This window comes from Onychostoma macrolepis, chromosome 07 (assembly GCF_012432095.1).
Source record: "Onychostoma macrolepis isolate SWU-2019 chromosome 07, ASM1243209v1, whole genome shotgun sequence".
NCBI classification, from domain to species: Eukaryota; Metazoa; Chordata; class Actinopteri; order Cypriniformes; family Cyprinidae; genus Onychostoma; species Onychostoma macrolepis.
The window spans coordinates 28,385,152-28,400,063 of NC_081161.1; the positions used below are offsets into that span (position 1 = coordinate 28,385,152).

The 14,912-nt window shown below is 37.2% G+C and overlaps 1 protein-coding gene across 30 annotated transcripts in view; it reads left to right on the forward strand.

The window, feature by feature from the left end:
• madd (MAP-kinase activating death domain) overlaps positions 1-14,912 on the forward strand; it is a 66,527-nt gene that overhangs the window by 35,296 nt on the left and 16,319 nt on the right. For 14 of the 30 annotated variants that reach the window (XM_058782743.1, XM_058782749.1, XM_058782742.1 and 11 more), the window contains 13 exons: positions 89-169; positions 1,989-2,045; positions 3,742-3,914; positions 4,125-4,360; positions 4,999-5,158; positions 5,815-5,918; positions 6,022-6,218; positions 6,305-6,558; positions 6,666-6,805; positions 8,429-8,527; positions 13,656-13,764; positions 14,451-14,637; positions 14,739-14,889. In XM_058782743.1, the coding sequence (XP_058638726.1) occupies positions 89-169; positions 1,989-2,045; positions 3,742-3,914; positions 4,125-4,360; positions 4,999-5,158; positions 5,815-5,918; positions 6,022-6,218; positions 6,305-6,558; positions 6,666-6,805; positions 8,429-8,527; positions 13,656-13,764; positions 14,451-14,637; positions 14,739-14,889 (1,948 nt within the window). Of the gene's footprint in view, positions 1-88; positions 170-1,988; positions 2,046-3,741; positions 3,915-4,124; positions 4,361-4,998; positions 5,159-5,814; positions 5,919-6,021; positions 6,219-6,304; positions 6,559-6,665; positions 6,806-8,428; positions 8,528-11,576; positions 11,637-13,655; positions 13,765-14,450; positions 14,638-14,738; positions 14,890-14,912 lie in introns of all 30 variants that reach the window. The other 16 variants (XM_058782748.1, XM_058782757.1, XM_058782746.1 and 13 more) reach the window with 4 other exon arrangements.

The following is a 14,912-nucleotide window of genomic DNA, read 5'->3' on the forward strand; positions in this document are numbered from 1 at the left end:
GGATTCTACCATGTTGTAAAGCCTTTAACAATTAATTATGTATATACTATAGTGGTCTTATGATGCTTCTATATCTTTATCAATGTAGGTCACTGTTCCAAGCAATGCAGAATTGCTCCCTCCCCTTCCTGAACCTGAGGCCTCTGAGTTGAAGAAACACTTGAAGCAGGTAATGAACCAGATGTTCTCTTTTGTCTAAGGAGCCCTACCATTAGCTCTGAATCGGAATTGGATACTAACTGGATTCTAGAAAAAATGCATAGTAATTATACTGTCCTCTAACAGCTGCTGTAAACATGGCCAATTCTAATTGCATTTAAACCAAAGAGAAGGCTGACAATGCAAAGACATTTTTTAAACCCTGTCATTTGAAGCCAAATGCAGACATAAAATTAGACATTTTCTGATGTTTCTAGGGTTTATTCTGATGGATTCATATTTCATATTTTATTTTGTAATGACTGTATATTCTCCCCCTTTTTTTGTTCCAGCTCTTGGAGGTAATAAGTTTTGAGTTTCCCTATCTTTAGACTCAATAATGGTTCTAGTTCTCTCGCTTAACCCTTTATGATCCCACATAGACCCTTATCTAGAGCTTCTGACCTGATTCTGGCACCTCTGAGCTTAATTAAACCCCATTAATATCAACTGTTTAAACATTTCACTGTGTTGTGTTATTAATCATTGTCATATACTGACCAACTCTGTTTTTCTTGAGGTCCTTGCACACTGAGTCCGAAATTGTTGTATGCGTTTTTCCGTTGTCGTTGTTTTTTTTTTTCTTTCCTATCAAAATGCTTGCTACGGATACGAAAACGCCGAAAATCAAACCTGTTCCGCATTTCTTTTTCTTTTTTTTATGACTGACAAAGGTTTCGGAGGCAGTGTGTAAACTTAAGGTCGTATTTATTATTTTAACTTGCGAAAATTTCAGACAAGAATTTCGGACTCAGTGTGCGAAGACCTTTATGTCTTTTTGATATAGATGCATTTAATTTGGTCCCAATTTGTTGTTTTTGTTTTCGCTGGTCTGCAAAAAATTTCTCAGCCAAATTGATTTACCATTTTGTTTCATCTTACATCAAACATAATTATCATGCTGTCATTGTAATAACTCAAGCCAAAATAGTCAATACACTGAATCATCAGTTGTGTCTCACAGACCATGAGTCATGACTCTTCATTCGCCATTATGAATCATCATTAGTCAGGTCCTCATTTTCAGATCATTATTGTTCTAAAAGCTGATTTAGATTGAAGGTCATCTTTTTCAGTGGTCTATAGATGTACAATATTGCCCTATCATTCATGCACCACACATAGTAGTTCAAGAGCTCCATGAGCCAATATGGAAATCATACTTTTCTTGTGACTGTCATTCAGTTCTGTTTCTCACTCAGTTTAGCTTTATATTTTAAGAAAATGTTATGTAACATCCTTAACGTCAACATGAAATCAAAATTCACTCTGTTCCATCCTTAATGCACATTCATAGGAACAAAATGTCATAATATTTCCACAAAATCTCACTAGAATGTCATTTCTTTTTGGGTAACGTCACCAAAAAGAATAACCTGTTTCACTTTTTGTTTGTTGAAAATCCTGTTTCACTCTGAAAAGCATCACATTAATGAAGTATAGGTAAAATAGGCTGAGAATGTCATTTTGTGTTGACTAACACCTACCAAATAATGTTTGCAGTCAAGTTTTGAGATTTGTACACATTCTCCAATGAAAAGTTTGTGTGAGATCTGCTTCCCTTTCCACCTGATAACCCACTGGTTTTCTTGAGATTGGTGTGCTTTATATCCTGTGTGGACTCATACGGTCCAGTTCATGGTGTGTTGTGTCCTCGCTCTATTTGTCTCTCTGTGGTTTCTCCCCATCCTTAAATTGTCTCCACTCATGGTTAGTCACATGATTTCCCAATCTTTCTCAGTGAGAGGCAGTCATGTGACATTTCCTCCATGTTTTCTTGTGTCCTTCAGTGTCTGGTAAGATTGACTGTGATCACCCAAAAGCAGATCTTCGCCTCTGATTCCAAGGTTCACAAATCTTTGCATTTTGACTGTGCACGGAAAAATAACCTATCTCTCCCCCTTCATCAACCCCTGTAGCCCTACACTCTCTGGAAACTTAACAAATACTGAACTGAAGCCATAAAGATACTTCTTTATTCCACACCCTTTGAATAAACAAACTCGCAAATGCATACACTACTGACTCTGTTTGCCTCTATAGCCTCTAACTCTTTGCACTCTTACCTCCCTTCTCTCTGTGCGATGAAGGTCCTACAGAAGCCCCCTGTATCTCATAGCACTATGTTTGGCTTGAGCATGTTTCAATGCAACATCTCATTTACATTATACTCATAACCCAAAGCAAAAAATCATCGTAAGCAGCAGGAGCGGATGATGCAATTGGTTTGGTAGTGTGACGGCCAAATGGCGTGACGAGAGCAGGGTCTGATGGAATGCCAGCTGAGAGGCATTGAGTGAGCAATGGCAGAATTCCCAGAGTGCTTTGTTAATGGCTCTATGTGATGACCGCACCCTTCCCTCTAACATTTTGACTATTAAATATTTGATGCAACACCGTCGGTTCAGGCAATAGCTTTCTCTCTTATCCCCATGTAACCTTTTCTGAATTTAAAAAGGATAATTCACCCAAAAATAAAAGTTCTGTCATCAGTTACTCACCCTTATGTTGCTCCAAATCCATAAAACTTTTGCTCATCTTCGAAACACAAATGAAGACATTTGTAATGGAAACTGAGAGATTTCGTTCCCTCCACTGAAAGTCCATTTGTGATCCTGGACCACAAAACCAGTCATAAGGGTCAATTTTTTTTAAATTGAGGTTTATACATCATCTGAAAACTGAATAAATAAGAACATTGGTGTATGGTTTGGGCAATATTTGGCCGAGATACAACTATTTGAAAATCTGGAATCTGAGGATGCAAAAAATGTAAATGTTGAGAAAATCTCCTTTAAAGCTGTCCAAATGAAGTCCTTAGCAATGCATATTACTAATCAGAAAATAAGTTTTGATATATTTATGGTAGGAAATTTACAAAATATCTTCATGGAACATGATCTTTTCTTAATATCCAAATGATTTTTGGCATAAAAGAAAAATCTATAATTTTGACGCATTCAATGTATTGTTGGCTATTGCTACAAATATACTCGTGCTACTTAAGACTGGTTTTGTGTTCCAGGGTCACATTTGACCAAAACATTGACAATAAAGACATTGTAAAAGTAATCCATGTGAATCTTCAGAAGAGACATAATGGCTTTATATGTTGAACAGATTTATATTAGATTTATTTATATGATTCATCTATCAACACTGACATAGAGCTCATCAAATATGTACTTGTTTAATGTGCATGAACCATTTAGGGTTTGTTCACGTTTGAGCTTCTGCTTACCATAAACAAAAATCAAGGCATGTAAATTATGACAGAATTGACATTTTTGGGTGAACTATCCCTTTAATGTAATCATAAAAATAGTGACTATGATTTTACCTTTGCCATTCAGTAGATTTTTAGACAGAAGTTGGTAACCGTAGGCCTCCAATGTGGGACATGATTGCCTGAGGCGATAGTGCTCTTACATCAGTCTCTTCTGTCAGGATTCATTGTTAAATTGATCTCTCCTGTATCCATCTTTCTCCTCCACCTCTCTCTCTTTCTCTCTCTCGCTCTGTGTCGTTGACTCCTCCATGCAGGCTCTGACTAGCATGAGTCTGAACACGCAGCCTATTCTAAACCTGGAGAAGTTTCAGGATGGACATGAGTTGTCTTTATTGCCCCCTGGTCGTGACAAAGCCTCCCCTTCCTCCACTGAGTTCAACCCACTCATCTATGGCAATGATGTGGACTCCGTTGATGTTGCCACAAGGTATGAAGTATTGTATGCTGTATCAAATGTGACATGAATTAGTGGCTGCTAGAGTTGCAACATTAATAGAACATGATTTTGGTTTAATTTGAAGTAACGATTGGAGCTTTCACGAACAAATCATGATTCATTAACTTTCATACTAAAATAATTTTTTTAACGAAAATGTATAATAATAGAAATGTTTTATTATTTCGATTTTGCCATTAGGGTGGCGATGGTGAGGTTCTTCAACTCTCCAAATGTGCTTCAAGGGTTCCAGATGCACACTCGCACTCTGCGTCTCTTCCCCCGTCCTGTGGTGGCATTCCAGGCCACGTCTTTCCTGGCCTCTAGGCCACGGCGGAATGGATTCACCGAAAAGCTCTCCCACACCCAGGCAGTGGAGTACTATGGAGAGTGGGCTCTCAACCCCACCAACCTGGCTTTCCAAAGGATTCATAACAGTGAGAGACATAGATACACCTCATCCTTTGTCCTGAAGTTGCTATTTCTTTGACCCCCAGATTTGACTGTCACAGTTCGCCCCCTAGTGGCAGTTGTGATGACCTCTCAATTAGTTGTTCATTTCAATTTGTGAAGACACTGACTGTTTTTATTGACTATAGGTGGAATAAATGAATAATGTATGAATAGTTGCCCATATAAATGATTGCCTACACTTTTAGAAGGAACATATTATGGGTTATCCTAAAATGCCCGTTCTGGAGAACTAACAGTTGTTTATGAAAATTAGAAATTATTGTTTATTCTCACCTTGTGTAAACAAATCAAATCCGTTCAGAAGGTCACCCACCATATATTTGCACAAGTTACAGTATTTACTTATAATAATATAGTATATTATATATTTTTATGTACAGTAGATATAGTATGCAAAACTAAAATCAAGTCTCACATCTGCAGAGGTTGAGAACTCCAGTCAACCCCCTCTTCAGTTGTGACTTCCAGTCTGTATGCTGTTGTTTGTTGCTTTATAAATGCAGTTTTACACTTACCTGCATGTAGTTTCACTTTAAAGACTGTCCATTAGGTTTTCCCTATTTTGTGGGTAGACGGTAATTATGCTGTGTGTGTTTTTCAGATGTGTATGACCCCTCGCTAATAGGCGATAAGCCTAAGTGGTATGCCCACCAGTTACAGCCAGTATTCTACCGTGTTTATGATGGGAGCTCTCATCTGGCGGAGGCACTGAGTGGACCCCTGCAGGATGAGACCAATGATTCAGACCCAACAGATGACAGGTTGAAAACACCCAATACACACTCATTGTTGCATACTTTGTACTCACTGACACACATAGACCTTTATACACGTTCACATAAACTCATGCACAAATGCTGTTGATTCTTTTTTCTTATATACATACACATTCAAAGTCTGGATGTTTTTATTTTAAGAATTTAGATGATGAAATAAATCATTTTATTCAGCAAGCATATATTTTCAATTGTTTAGAAATGAAAGTAAAGACTATTATAGTGTTACAAAAGTTTTCTATTTTAAATAAATGCTGTTATTGTGAACTTTCTGTATGTCAAAGAATCCTGATAAATAGCACAACTGTTTTCAACATTTATAATAAGAAATAAGCACCAAATCAGAATATTGGAATGATTTCTGAAGGATTACGTGACATTGAACGCTGGGGTAATGGCTGCTGAAAATTCAGTTTTGCCATCATGAAATTACATTTTAAAATAATTAAAATAGAAAACGTTTATTTTAAATTGAAATATTAAATTCTAAAAACAATGCTGTTTTTAACTATTTTTGGCCAAATAAATCCAGGCTTGATGACACTTCTTTCGAAAATATTACAAATCTTTACACGCATGCATTTTTGTGTTTAAACTGTTTTTGTCTATTAAACTATATTATTTGTTGCTGGTTATTTCAGTGGCAGTGACAGTGAAGCATACGATGACTCCAGCTCTTCCTACTCGTCTCTTGGAGACTTTGTGAATGAGTTGATCAAAGGGGACATACAAGGGGACACACCAAGTTAGCTTCTCCATTTTTAATCTCTTTCCTGAAAATAGATTCTTTTTCTTACCTCTTCTTACCAATTATGGCTTCATAATTGTTATGTTTACACTCTTTCTAGATGTTGACACCCTGACCCATGCTGCGCTGGGAGATGCGAATGAGGTAGAGATCCATGACTTCCAAGAGTATAAGGGTGACAACAGTGACCCAGATCCAGAAGGCCCCCCGGAAGCAGCGGACAGCCAGCCACTGCGGTCCAGCTCCAGCACGACGGCCAGTTCCAGCCCCAGTACAGTCATACAGGGAGTCAACCATGTCAGTGCTCAAACTACATGTTATCTGAATCTAGAGGTAAGCATCATGTGCTGTGATCTCTAAAGTGTGTGTGTTTGTTTGTGTAGGAACAGAAGGAACCTGTTGAAGTGGAGGCGACAGCAGCCGTAACCCTCCCTAACTCTGTCCCAGGATTGGGTGCTCCACCTTTTACAAGACCCACTCCTGATCCGGTCCCTGTTGACCCAGCCAATAAAAAGCGAGAGTATGATAATCCCTATTTTGAACCCCAGTATGGCTTCCCTTCAGAGGAGGATACTGAAGCAGATGAGCAGGAGGAGAGTTACACACCGCGATTCAACCAGAATCTGAATGGCAACAAGTATGTACTTGGAGATAATCCTACACAAACACTCAGAATCTATATATCTGCTGCACAGACCAGCTCTCAACATCCTGTCCTTGAATTGTGTGTGTGTGTGTGTTTAGACCGTCTCGTCCATTGAGACCCAGCAGTCTGAAGCTTCCGGGTGAATCCGATGGGGAGGGAGACTCCAGAAATAGCTCTCCGAACTCCACCATCTCCAACAATAGCAACGATGGCTTCGGGGGACTCATGTCCTTCGCCAGTGAGTGGCCAGCTTAACATAACCTCTATTCATTCCTTAGTAGCTCATGCTCACATTGCAAATTTGGACATAAAAATACTGAGAATGCAAATGAATGTTTGAAGATGTTTGCTTGATTGTTTTTTGACACATTTTCTGTCTAGACAAAAGTTAGAAATAACGCTAATAGAATTGAGAAATACTAGAAGGTTACATGGCATTCTTTCAACTTTAATATTTGTTAATACACTACCGTTCAAAAGTTTAGGATCAGTACATTTTTTTTAAGGATTTGATCAAAAAACAGTAAACAAAAGAATTGTTTCTTGAGCACCAATCGGCATAATAGACTGATTTCTGAAGGATCATGTGACACTGAAGACTGGAGTAATTTCTGCTGAAAATTCAGCTTTTGTCATAACAGCAATAAATTCAATTTAAAAATCTATTTAAGTAGATTCTTTTATATTGTAATACTATATTGTATGTATGAATTATATCGTAATAATTATTTTACGTCATAATACTTCTCATATATATATATATATATATATATATATATATATATATATATATACACACTACATTTTGATTAAATGAATGCAGATTTGGTGAGCATAAGTGCCTTATTTCCAAAACAAAAGCTTTGAGAGGAAGTGTATATTAATATTGACTTTTTTAAAGGGGTCATCGGATGCAAAATTCACTTTACAAGCTGTTTGAACATAAATGTGTGTTGGAAGTCATCCATCCTATAATGATAAAAATCCACCCAGTAGTTTTTTTTAAATCCCCTTTCTCAAATCAGGCTGTTCTGAGAGTCCTGTCAGAATGACGTAGTTCTGCACAGACTGCTCGATAGTTGATTGACAAGACCGTCTTATCTTAGACCCGCCCTGAGCTGAGAGCTGTCCACCATTGTGTCGACTCCAGTGCAGGGGATGACAAGAATGTCTCCGATTAAGAGATTGAGGCGTTCTGTTGTTGGATGTAATAATGAATATAGCAGTCGTCATTTACTCCCGACATCTGAGCCGCTGAAGACGCAGTGGATTACGTTTGTTTTTGAAGGGAATGTGCCCCCTGATCTACCTAAATGTCTATGTTCGCACAAATCATTCGTGATCCAGCTTCACCTACAGAAGAAGTGAGTATAAGGGTTTTTAATGAATCTTTGCAAACCGCCTTTCCTAATAATGTGCTAATTAGCAAGTTTCACGATGAATGCGGCTAAAGTAAATAGTCCCTCAGAGAGCGGCTCTGAAGAGAGGGGCGGGGTCACCAAAGCTCATTAACATTTAAAGGAAAATGCTACAAAACTGCTTGCTCTGACAAGAGCTGTTTTTTAAAGGTTTAAAAAGGTGTTTCTTTTTAGGTGTTTAAAAATAAATTTTAACCAAACTATGTTTCAGACTTTTCATTAAGACCCTAAAGAATTATATCAACTTATGGAAAATGGGCATCCGATGACCCCTTTAAATATCAGAATATCTTCAGTGGCATTTTAGCTTTTGCTAATGGTTTGAACATATTACAAATTTCACTGGTATTGACACTGACTGTTGAAATATCTGGTATTGGTACTGCATTACACACAAACGTGTGTTCCCTGTTGTACATCTCGCCTTAATCGTATGTGTGCAGGTAACCTGTATAAAAACCACGGCACCAGTTTCAGTCTGTCCAGTCTGGCTCTGCCTAATAAAGCTCGAGAGAAGAACACGCCATTCCCCAGCCTCAAAGGTACAAACATGCCCTCGGATCTCTCCATGCGACCTTCCCGCTCATCCACCCATTTCGCCCTGTCTCATTTTTCCAGTCTAGTCCAGTTATCTTCTATTCTTCTTCTTCCTCTCCTTCTCTCCAAATCCTTTCCTTATCTTTCCTTTCCCTGCCGCCTTCTTTTTTACTTCTGGCTTTACGAAGGCTGTGTGACTAATGGTTGAATCACTCCAATTAGATTGAACTTGTTATATAACTTCCACTGAATTCAAGTAATTTAAAGGTCAAATAAGTAGATGTTAATTCTCCTACAGTAATTCTGTAGTTTAAGGATGAGTAACACTACATCTATTTAGTGCAGGCATTAGGTTTAGAAAGACTCCAACCTCAGCTGTTTAAAGGGAATATTTCTTCATCTTAGTTGACTACAGTAGTTTTCATTGTTCTACTTTTTCTCTTCTTCCTTTATGATTTGTTGTATTTCTTTTTAAAGAATATTTTAATTTTGATTTAACAGAGGACACAGATCAAGGTTTGTGGGAATGTTGCCTGATTTCTTTGCCCCACATGTCTTTTATCCATTGTTGCTGCCCTGAAAGTGATGAATATCTTGCCTCCTTTTTGCACTGTGAAGAAACTGATTTAGTGGAAAATGGTGGCATAGACCTATAGTCACTTTCTAAGCTAGCAACCACAGTTCTTATAGCTGTTGTTGTTATTGTTGACTTTATTTTCTGTTTGTTTATGATTTTGGATGATTGTATTGCTCAGACGATGCTGATGACAGTCCTGAGAGTCCTGGTATGTTTCATATCTGTAGCCTGCCCTTATGATGAAACCAGTTGCTGTTTATAGTAATATAGACCCTTTGAGTCCTGAGAGAATGAGAAACTCTGCCCACTTTTCTCACTCTGAACCTGACTGACAGACTAGCATTGGTTCCTAACTCCTGTCCTTAATGCTTCCTTTTACACCAATGAATCTCAACTATAGCGCCAAACAGCACTTGTCATGAACGGATAATGTGTACTATTTCAGGGTTGGAAAGTAAAATCTCGTGGGACAGCAGTTCGGAACCTCTAAGATAGAGGATATATATGTGCTCACATATATCCACTATGCCTTTCCTCCTCCTTGTTCCTATTCTGTGATTGTTAGTAATGAATATCGTAATGGTGGTGCCTTAATAGACAACAGCCAGTTTGTGGTTGCATTTCAAAACCTTTTTCTTTCTTTAAAGAAAGGATGTTTCTGTAGGAATGGAATGATGTGACTTTTGACTGCTCTTTGTGTTGTGTGCGGTGTGTTTTTGAAGTGATTTTTCATTTATTTGTGTGTCATCTTAGTTGGAGACAGAGTTGAGGTCTGTTCCATTTCAATTCCACATGAACTCTGGGTGAATTGAAGATAACAAAACCATGCTGGGAGAAGTGCAGCCACTCAGTACATTTCAAGATCTGATCAGCTTCAGAACTGAAATGTGTTTTTCACTAAACTTGCTAGATGGGTTTCCAACAAAGTCTCGATAAAGGAGACTTTGAAGTCTGGTGGTTGTGTAGGTGTTTTAAAATAAATCGATGATATGTCAAGGATTGTAGCTTCTATGCACAGATATTGTGCAGCTTTAAGCAGAGCAGTAGTAATGCTGCTTTTAAAGCTGGGTACAGGAGAAAACCAATAGAGCTCTCCAGGACACGAAAGCACACTGCATTCCAGCTAGCATGTCGACTGGTAATGATTTTTTTCTTTTAATGTTCAGTAAACACACACGCACACCCTTGTCTAGTCCTTCCAGCAGTTTTACTGTCAATTTGAAGAAGGTGCTTTTAGACGTGTTTTCTTTAACAATAAAAAAAAATCTATTTAATGTAGTGCTGTTAAAAAAATGTGCCCCCTTTGCTGTCTCCTGAAAGTTATTTTTTGCTCTTTTCATATTTCTCAAACAGCATCAAAACGCACAGGAAATACAAATATGATGTAAAATATAATATAACAATGTTAATCAGAGTTATGACTATACTGATTTTAAAAACTCTTACTGAGAGGAATGAATCTAGTTTTCACGTCATATTGAATGTGATAATTCCTTTAAAGTTGTGATGAAAAGGAAGGAACAGCATGTTTTATTCTGCATTGTACATCCAAATATAATTTTATATATATATATTTATTTATTTATTGGAAAAACAAAATATATAATTATTTAAAAAATTAAAACGGGGACTTGGTGTTCTGTTCATTGATTGTTAGTTGGATTTTAATAATAATGCAACTTGCAGTTGATTTTGGTATGTTTAAATGGACTAAATGATTAGAGAAGTCTTGCTTGGTCACCAAAATCAAGTTGTGACATTTGATAAAAAAAATTTAAAATTTAAAACATGCACAAATGAATTGTTCAAGTTAAGATGTATAACAAAATAGATAGTGAAATTTCGGTAACACTTTACAATAAGGTGTCATTTGTTAACATTAGTTAATGTATTAACTAACATGAACAGACAATGAACAATGCATTTATTACACTATCTATTAATCTTTGTTAATGTTATTTAATGAAAATACAGTTTTTCATTGTTTATTCATGTTAGTTCACAGTGCATTAACTACTGTTAACAAACATAACTTGTGATTTTAATAATGCATTAGTAAATGCTGAAATTAGCATTAACTATGATTAATAAATGCTGTAGAAGTATTGTTCATTCGTAGTTCATGCTTACTAATGTTTTTAACTAATGTTAACTAATGAACATTATTGTAAAGTGTTACCGAAATTTCATTTCATGGAAACTCAAACTAATCACAATTAATCAAGACTTCCCAAATCACAAGCAATTCTGACCAAATGGAAGTCTGAAATGCTTATATATTTCTGATTTCAGTCTTTCTCTCTCTTTTTCTCTCTCTTTTTCATATTCCATGCTCTCTGCTGGTTTTCTCTGTTGTATATGTACATGTGTCTGGTGCTTGTGGTTGTGGGTTGATGTTTGGACTGGTTCTGTCTGGGCCGGTGTTGTTCTCTGTCCCCTCTTTGACCCCCTGCACTAATTCTGGCTTCTGTGTCCAGTATTTGGGTTAAATTCTCTAATGGAGATTGTAACAGAGATCGGCCCGGGGAGCGGAGAAGGTGGGTTCCGCCCTTTGCTGCGTGAGCTGCATGCTTCTCCAAAGCCAGTCAGCTACATCTCCCAGCATCCTGTTCCACCATTGCTTCCTCATTCCTAATGTCAGATGTCAGTCACTGTGATTGTAACCGTTTGACTCTTTTGTTTCACATGTCATGTGTTCTGTTGATGGACTGGGCCTGTATTGTATTGGTTCGAGAGATTGATGATCTCACTGAGGCTTATTGAGCTCTAGGCAGCATTTTTCGATTATGGATTATGCTAAAAATGAGATGATGCTGGTTGAGAAAATGTCCAGAATGTGCAGATCTATTCAGAAAGTGGCTACTAAATTAATAAGATGACTGTATCTTATTAATTTGAAAATAAATGTGTTGATTTTGCGGGAAAAAATGTGTCATTATCGCAAAATAAACAGACTCATGGTTATTGAAGATTGTTCTGAGCCACACTTGGGTCCTGATCATCCCGTCTGTGTTTTTCCCATATTGACCTTCTGACTGTACATTATAGTTTAAGGATGGTAAGATTTTTTTATTGGTTACAAAGGCTGCATTTATTTGATAAAAAAAATACAATAAATACACTATATTTAAATATAGTAAAATATATTTTAAAATGTAGTTTATTATCAATTCTCAGCAGCCATTACTCCAGTTTTCAGGGCATGCTGACTTGGTGCTCAAGAAACATTACTTATTATTATCACTGTTGAAAACCGTTGCACTGGTAAATATTTGTTTATTTTTAATATTTTTTGGAAACCGTGGTGCATTTTTAATGAATTTTTTTGATGAATAGAAAATAGAAATCTTTTGTAACATTATAAATGTCTTTACTTTGATCAATTTATTGCTGAATAAAATTATTGATTTCCTTAAAAAAAAAAATCTTACTTTTTGAACTTTTTTACCCTATGCAGCTAATTACAGAAGAGTGCACCGAGTCACATAATTGATGGGCAGCAGCTGTCTACTGGATTTTATAGATAGAGAATGCCATTGTTATTTAAATGTCTGCATCCTCCTAGCAGCCTTGAATTCATAATTCATGTATTTGCTCTTTATTCTTGTGAGATGATTCAAAATAACCTCTTCGGCAAGTTTGTAATGACATATAGTTATTCAGATTTCATTGAGACATGTAAGTCTTGTCTGAAAATATTCCCTGGCCAAATCCAACGAGCAGCCTAACCACAGTGTGAAATGTGTGTGAAGATGTCCATCTGTTAATGCCCTTGTATGCAGCACAAACCATCCATGCACCGGTTGTGCTTTACGCATGTAAATGTTCAGATGAATGCACAGAGGCCGTATAGACACACACACACTGTGTGTTAGTGTATGTGCTGTTGCCGTACACTCACAGCTAAGTGTGTGTAGTATGATCATCTGAACCGAGAGGGCATTTTTCATTCTTTTTTTTGTGTTGTTTCTTGTTGCCATGCAGTCTGTTTCTCACTCATCTTTCTCACTCTGTTCTTTGCCTGTGTGTGTTTGCTCCAACCAGCGTCATTGCTCCTGTAGCTCTCCTTACTGCTCCAGTCCTTCAGTCGCACCTCTAACTCTCTGCGTTAGCATCATTAGTCATGTAATACCCCCTTACTGCAGTGTCCAAAAAACTGAGGTGCAAAGGAATATTTGCAAGTTGCTTTAGTGCGTGCGTGTGTGTGAGTCTGTTAAAAGCTGTGTGTGTGTGTTGCCCTTTACTTCTATTGATTCTATACTGTTACCAGACACGGGGTTAAAACATCTGTGTAGAGGCCTTAGACTGCACTGTGTTTTAATGCTGTCGTCTTTGTGTTTCTGCTGTGGTGTTTATTAGGTGTGTGTTTTCAAATGGATTGTTTACTAAATAATTTTAAATAAATTCATGCTTTATTTGTGAGTGTGTTTATGTATGTAGAGGTGGGTAGGTCGGTGGATTGGTGGGTGTTGACACATGGAAGCAGGTTTCATGTGACACACATACGTACATATAAGGTCTATATCCAGTCTGACAAAGTGAATGGTCTGTTGTAGGTGCTCGAGCCCCCAGAGCGCTGGTAGATCAGAAATCCTCTGTTATTAAGCACAGTCCCACCGTCAAGAGAGAGTCTCCATCTCCTCAGGGCAGAGCCAACAACACCAGGTACTGCAATGACCCTCATATTTATTCACTTAGGTGCCTTTATCTGAAGGATCTTACAAATTAGAAAAATACAAGCAGATGTGATTCCTCCAAGCAAGTAGTACTATCATGCACAAGAGTACAATAGTGACCACCCACTTGTGCTTTTAATTTAAGTACAAATAAAATAATAGAATACATTTATTTAAATATATATACGATATTTAGAAATGCACTGTACATCTATAATCAATGTATGTATACATGGTACTTTTCTATTTGAAATTATATTTTAAAATGTAATTTATTCTTGTGATGGCATAGCTGTCATATTAGAATGATCCTTCAGAAATCCTGTATGTATACTGATTTTATGCTCAAGAAACATTTCTCATTATTAATGTTTAATGTTTAGAGGACTCAAAGGAACAGCATTCATTTGAAATGGAAATCTTTAGTAATATAATGTATCCTTGATAAATAAAAATAAATCTTACTGACTATCCTGACTGATGGTGTTAAAAATATACCTATTGTTAAAAATATACCATTAATTAATAACCTCAGAACAACAAAATATATATATATATATATATATATATATATATATATCCCTCTTCTTTTTACTTCTGTTGTGCTCTATTAAGTGCCTATGTAGTGAATATGTAGCTCTTCCTCGGTTAAACCTGGTCTTTTTTTCTATGCAGTGAGAACCAGCAGTTTCTCAAGGAGGTGGTCCAAAGCGTGCATGATGGGCAGGGTGTGGGCTGGCTCAACATGAAGAAAGTACGCCGCCTGCTAGAGAACGAACAGCTCCGAGTCTTTGTGCTCAGCAAACTCAACCGTGCGGTCCAATCAGAGGAGGATGCTCAGCAGGAAGTTATAAGAGATGTGGTGAGTTAGAAGTGATGAGTCAAACTACTGAACCGAAGCAAGACTCTAATATTTGATTTACGTTTTATTCATTATATGGTTTTGTGTGCCTGCGTATATAGGAGATAAACAGGAAGGTGTACAAAGGCATGTTGGACCTATTGAAGTGCACAGTGTCCAGTTTGGAGCACTCATACACTAATGCTGGCCTGGGAGGCATGGCCAGTGTCTTCAGTCTGCTAGAGATAGCACGCACCCACTACCAAACCAAAGGTAACCTACATTCAAATGTCCCA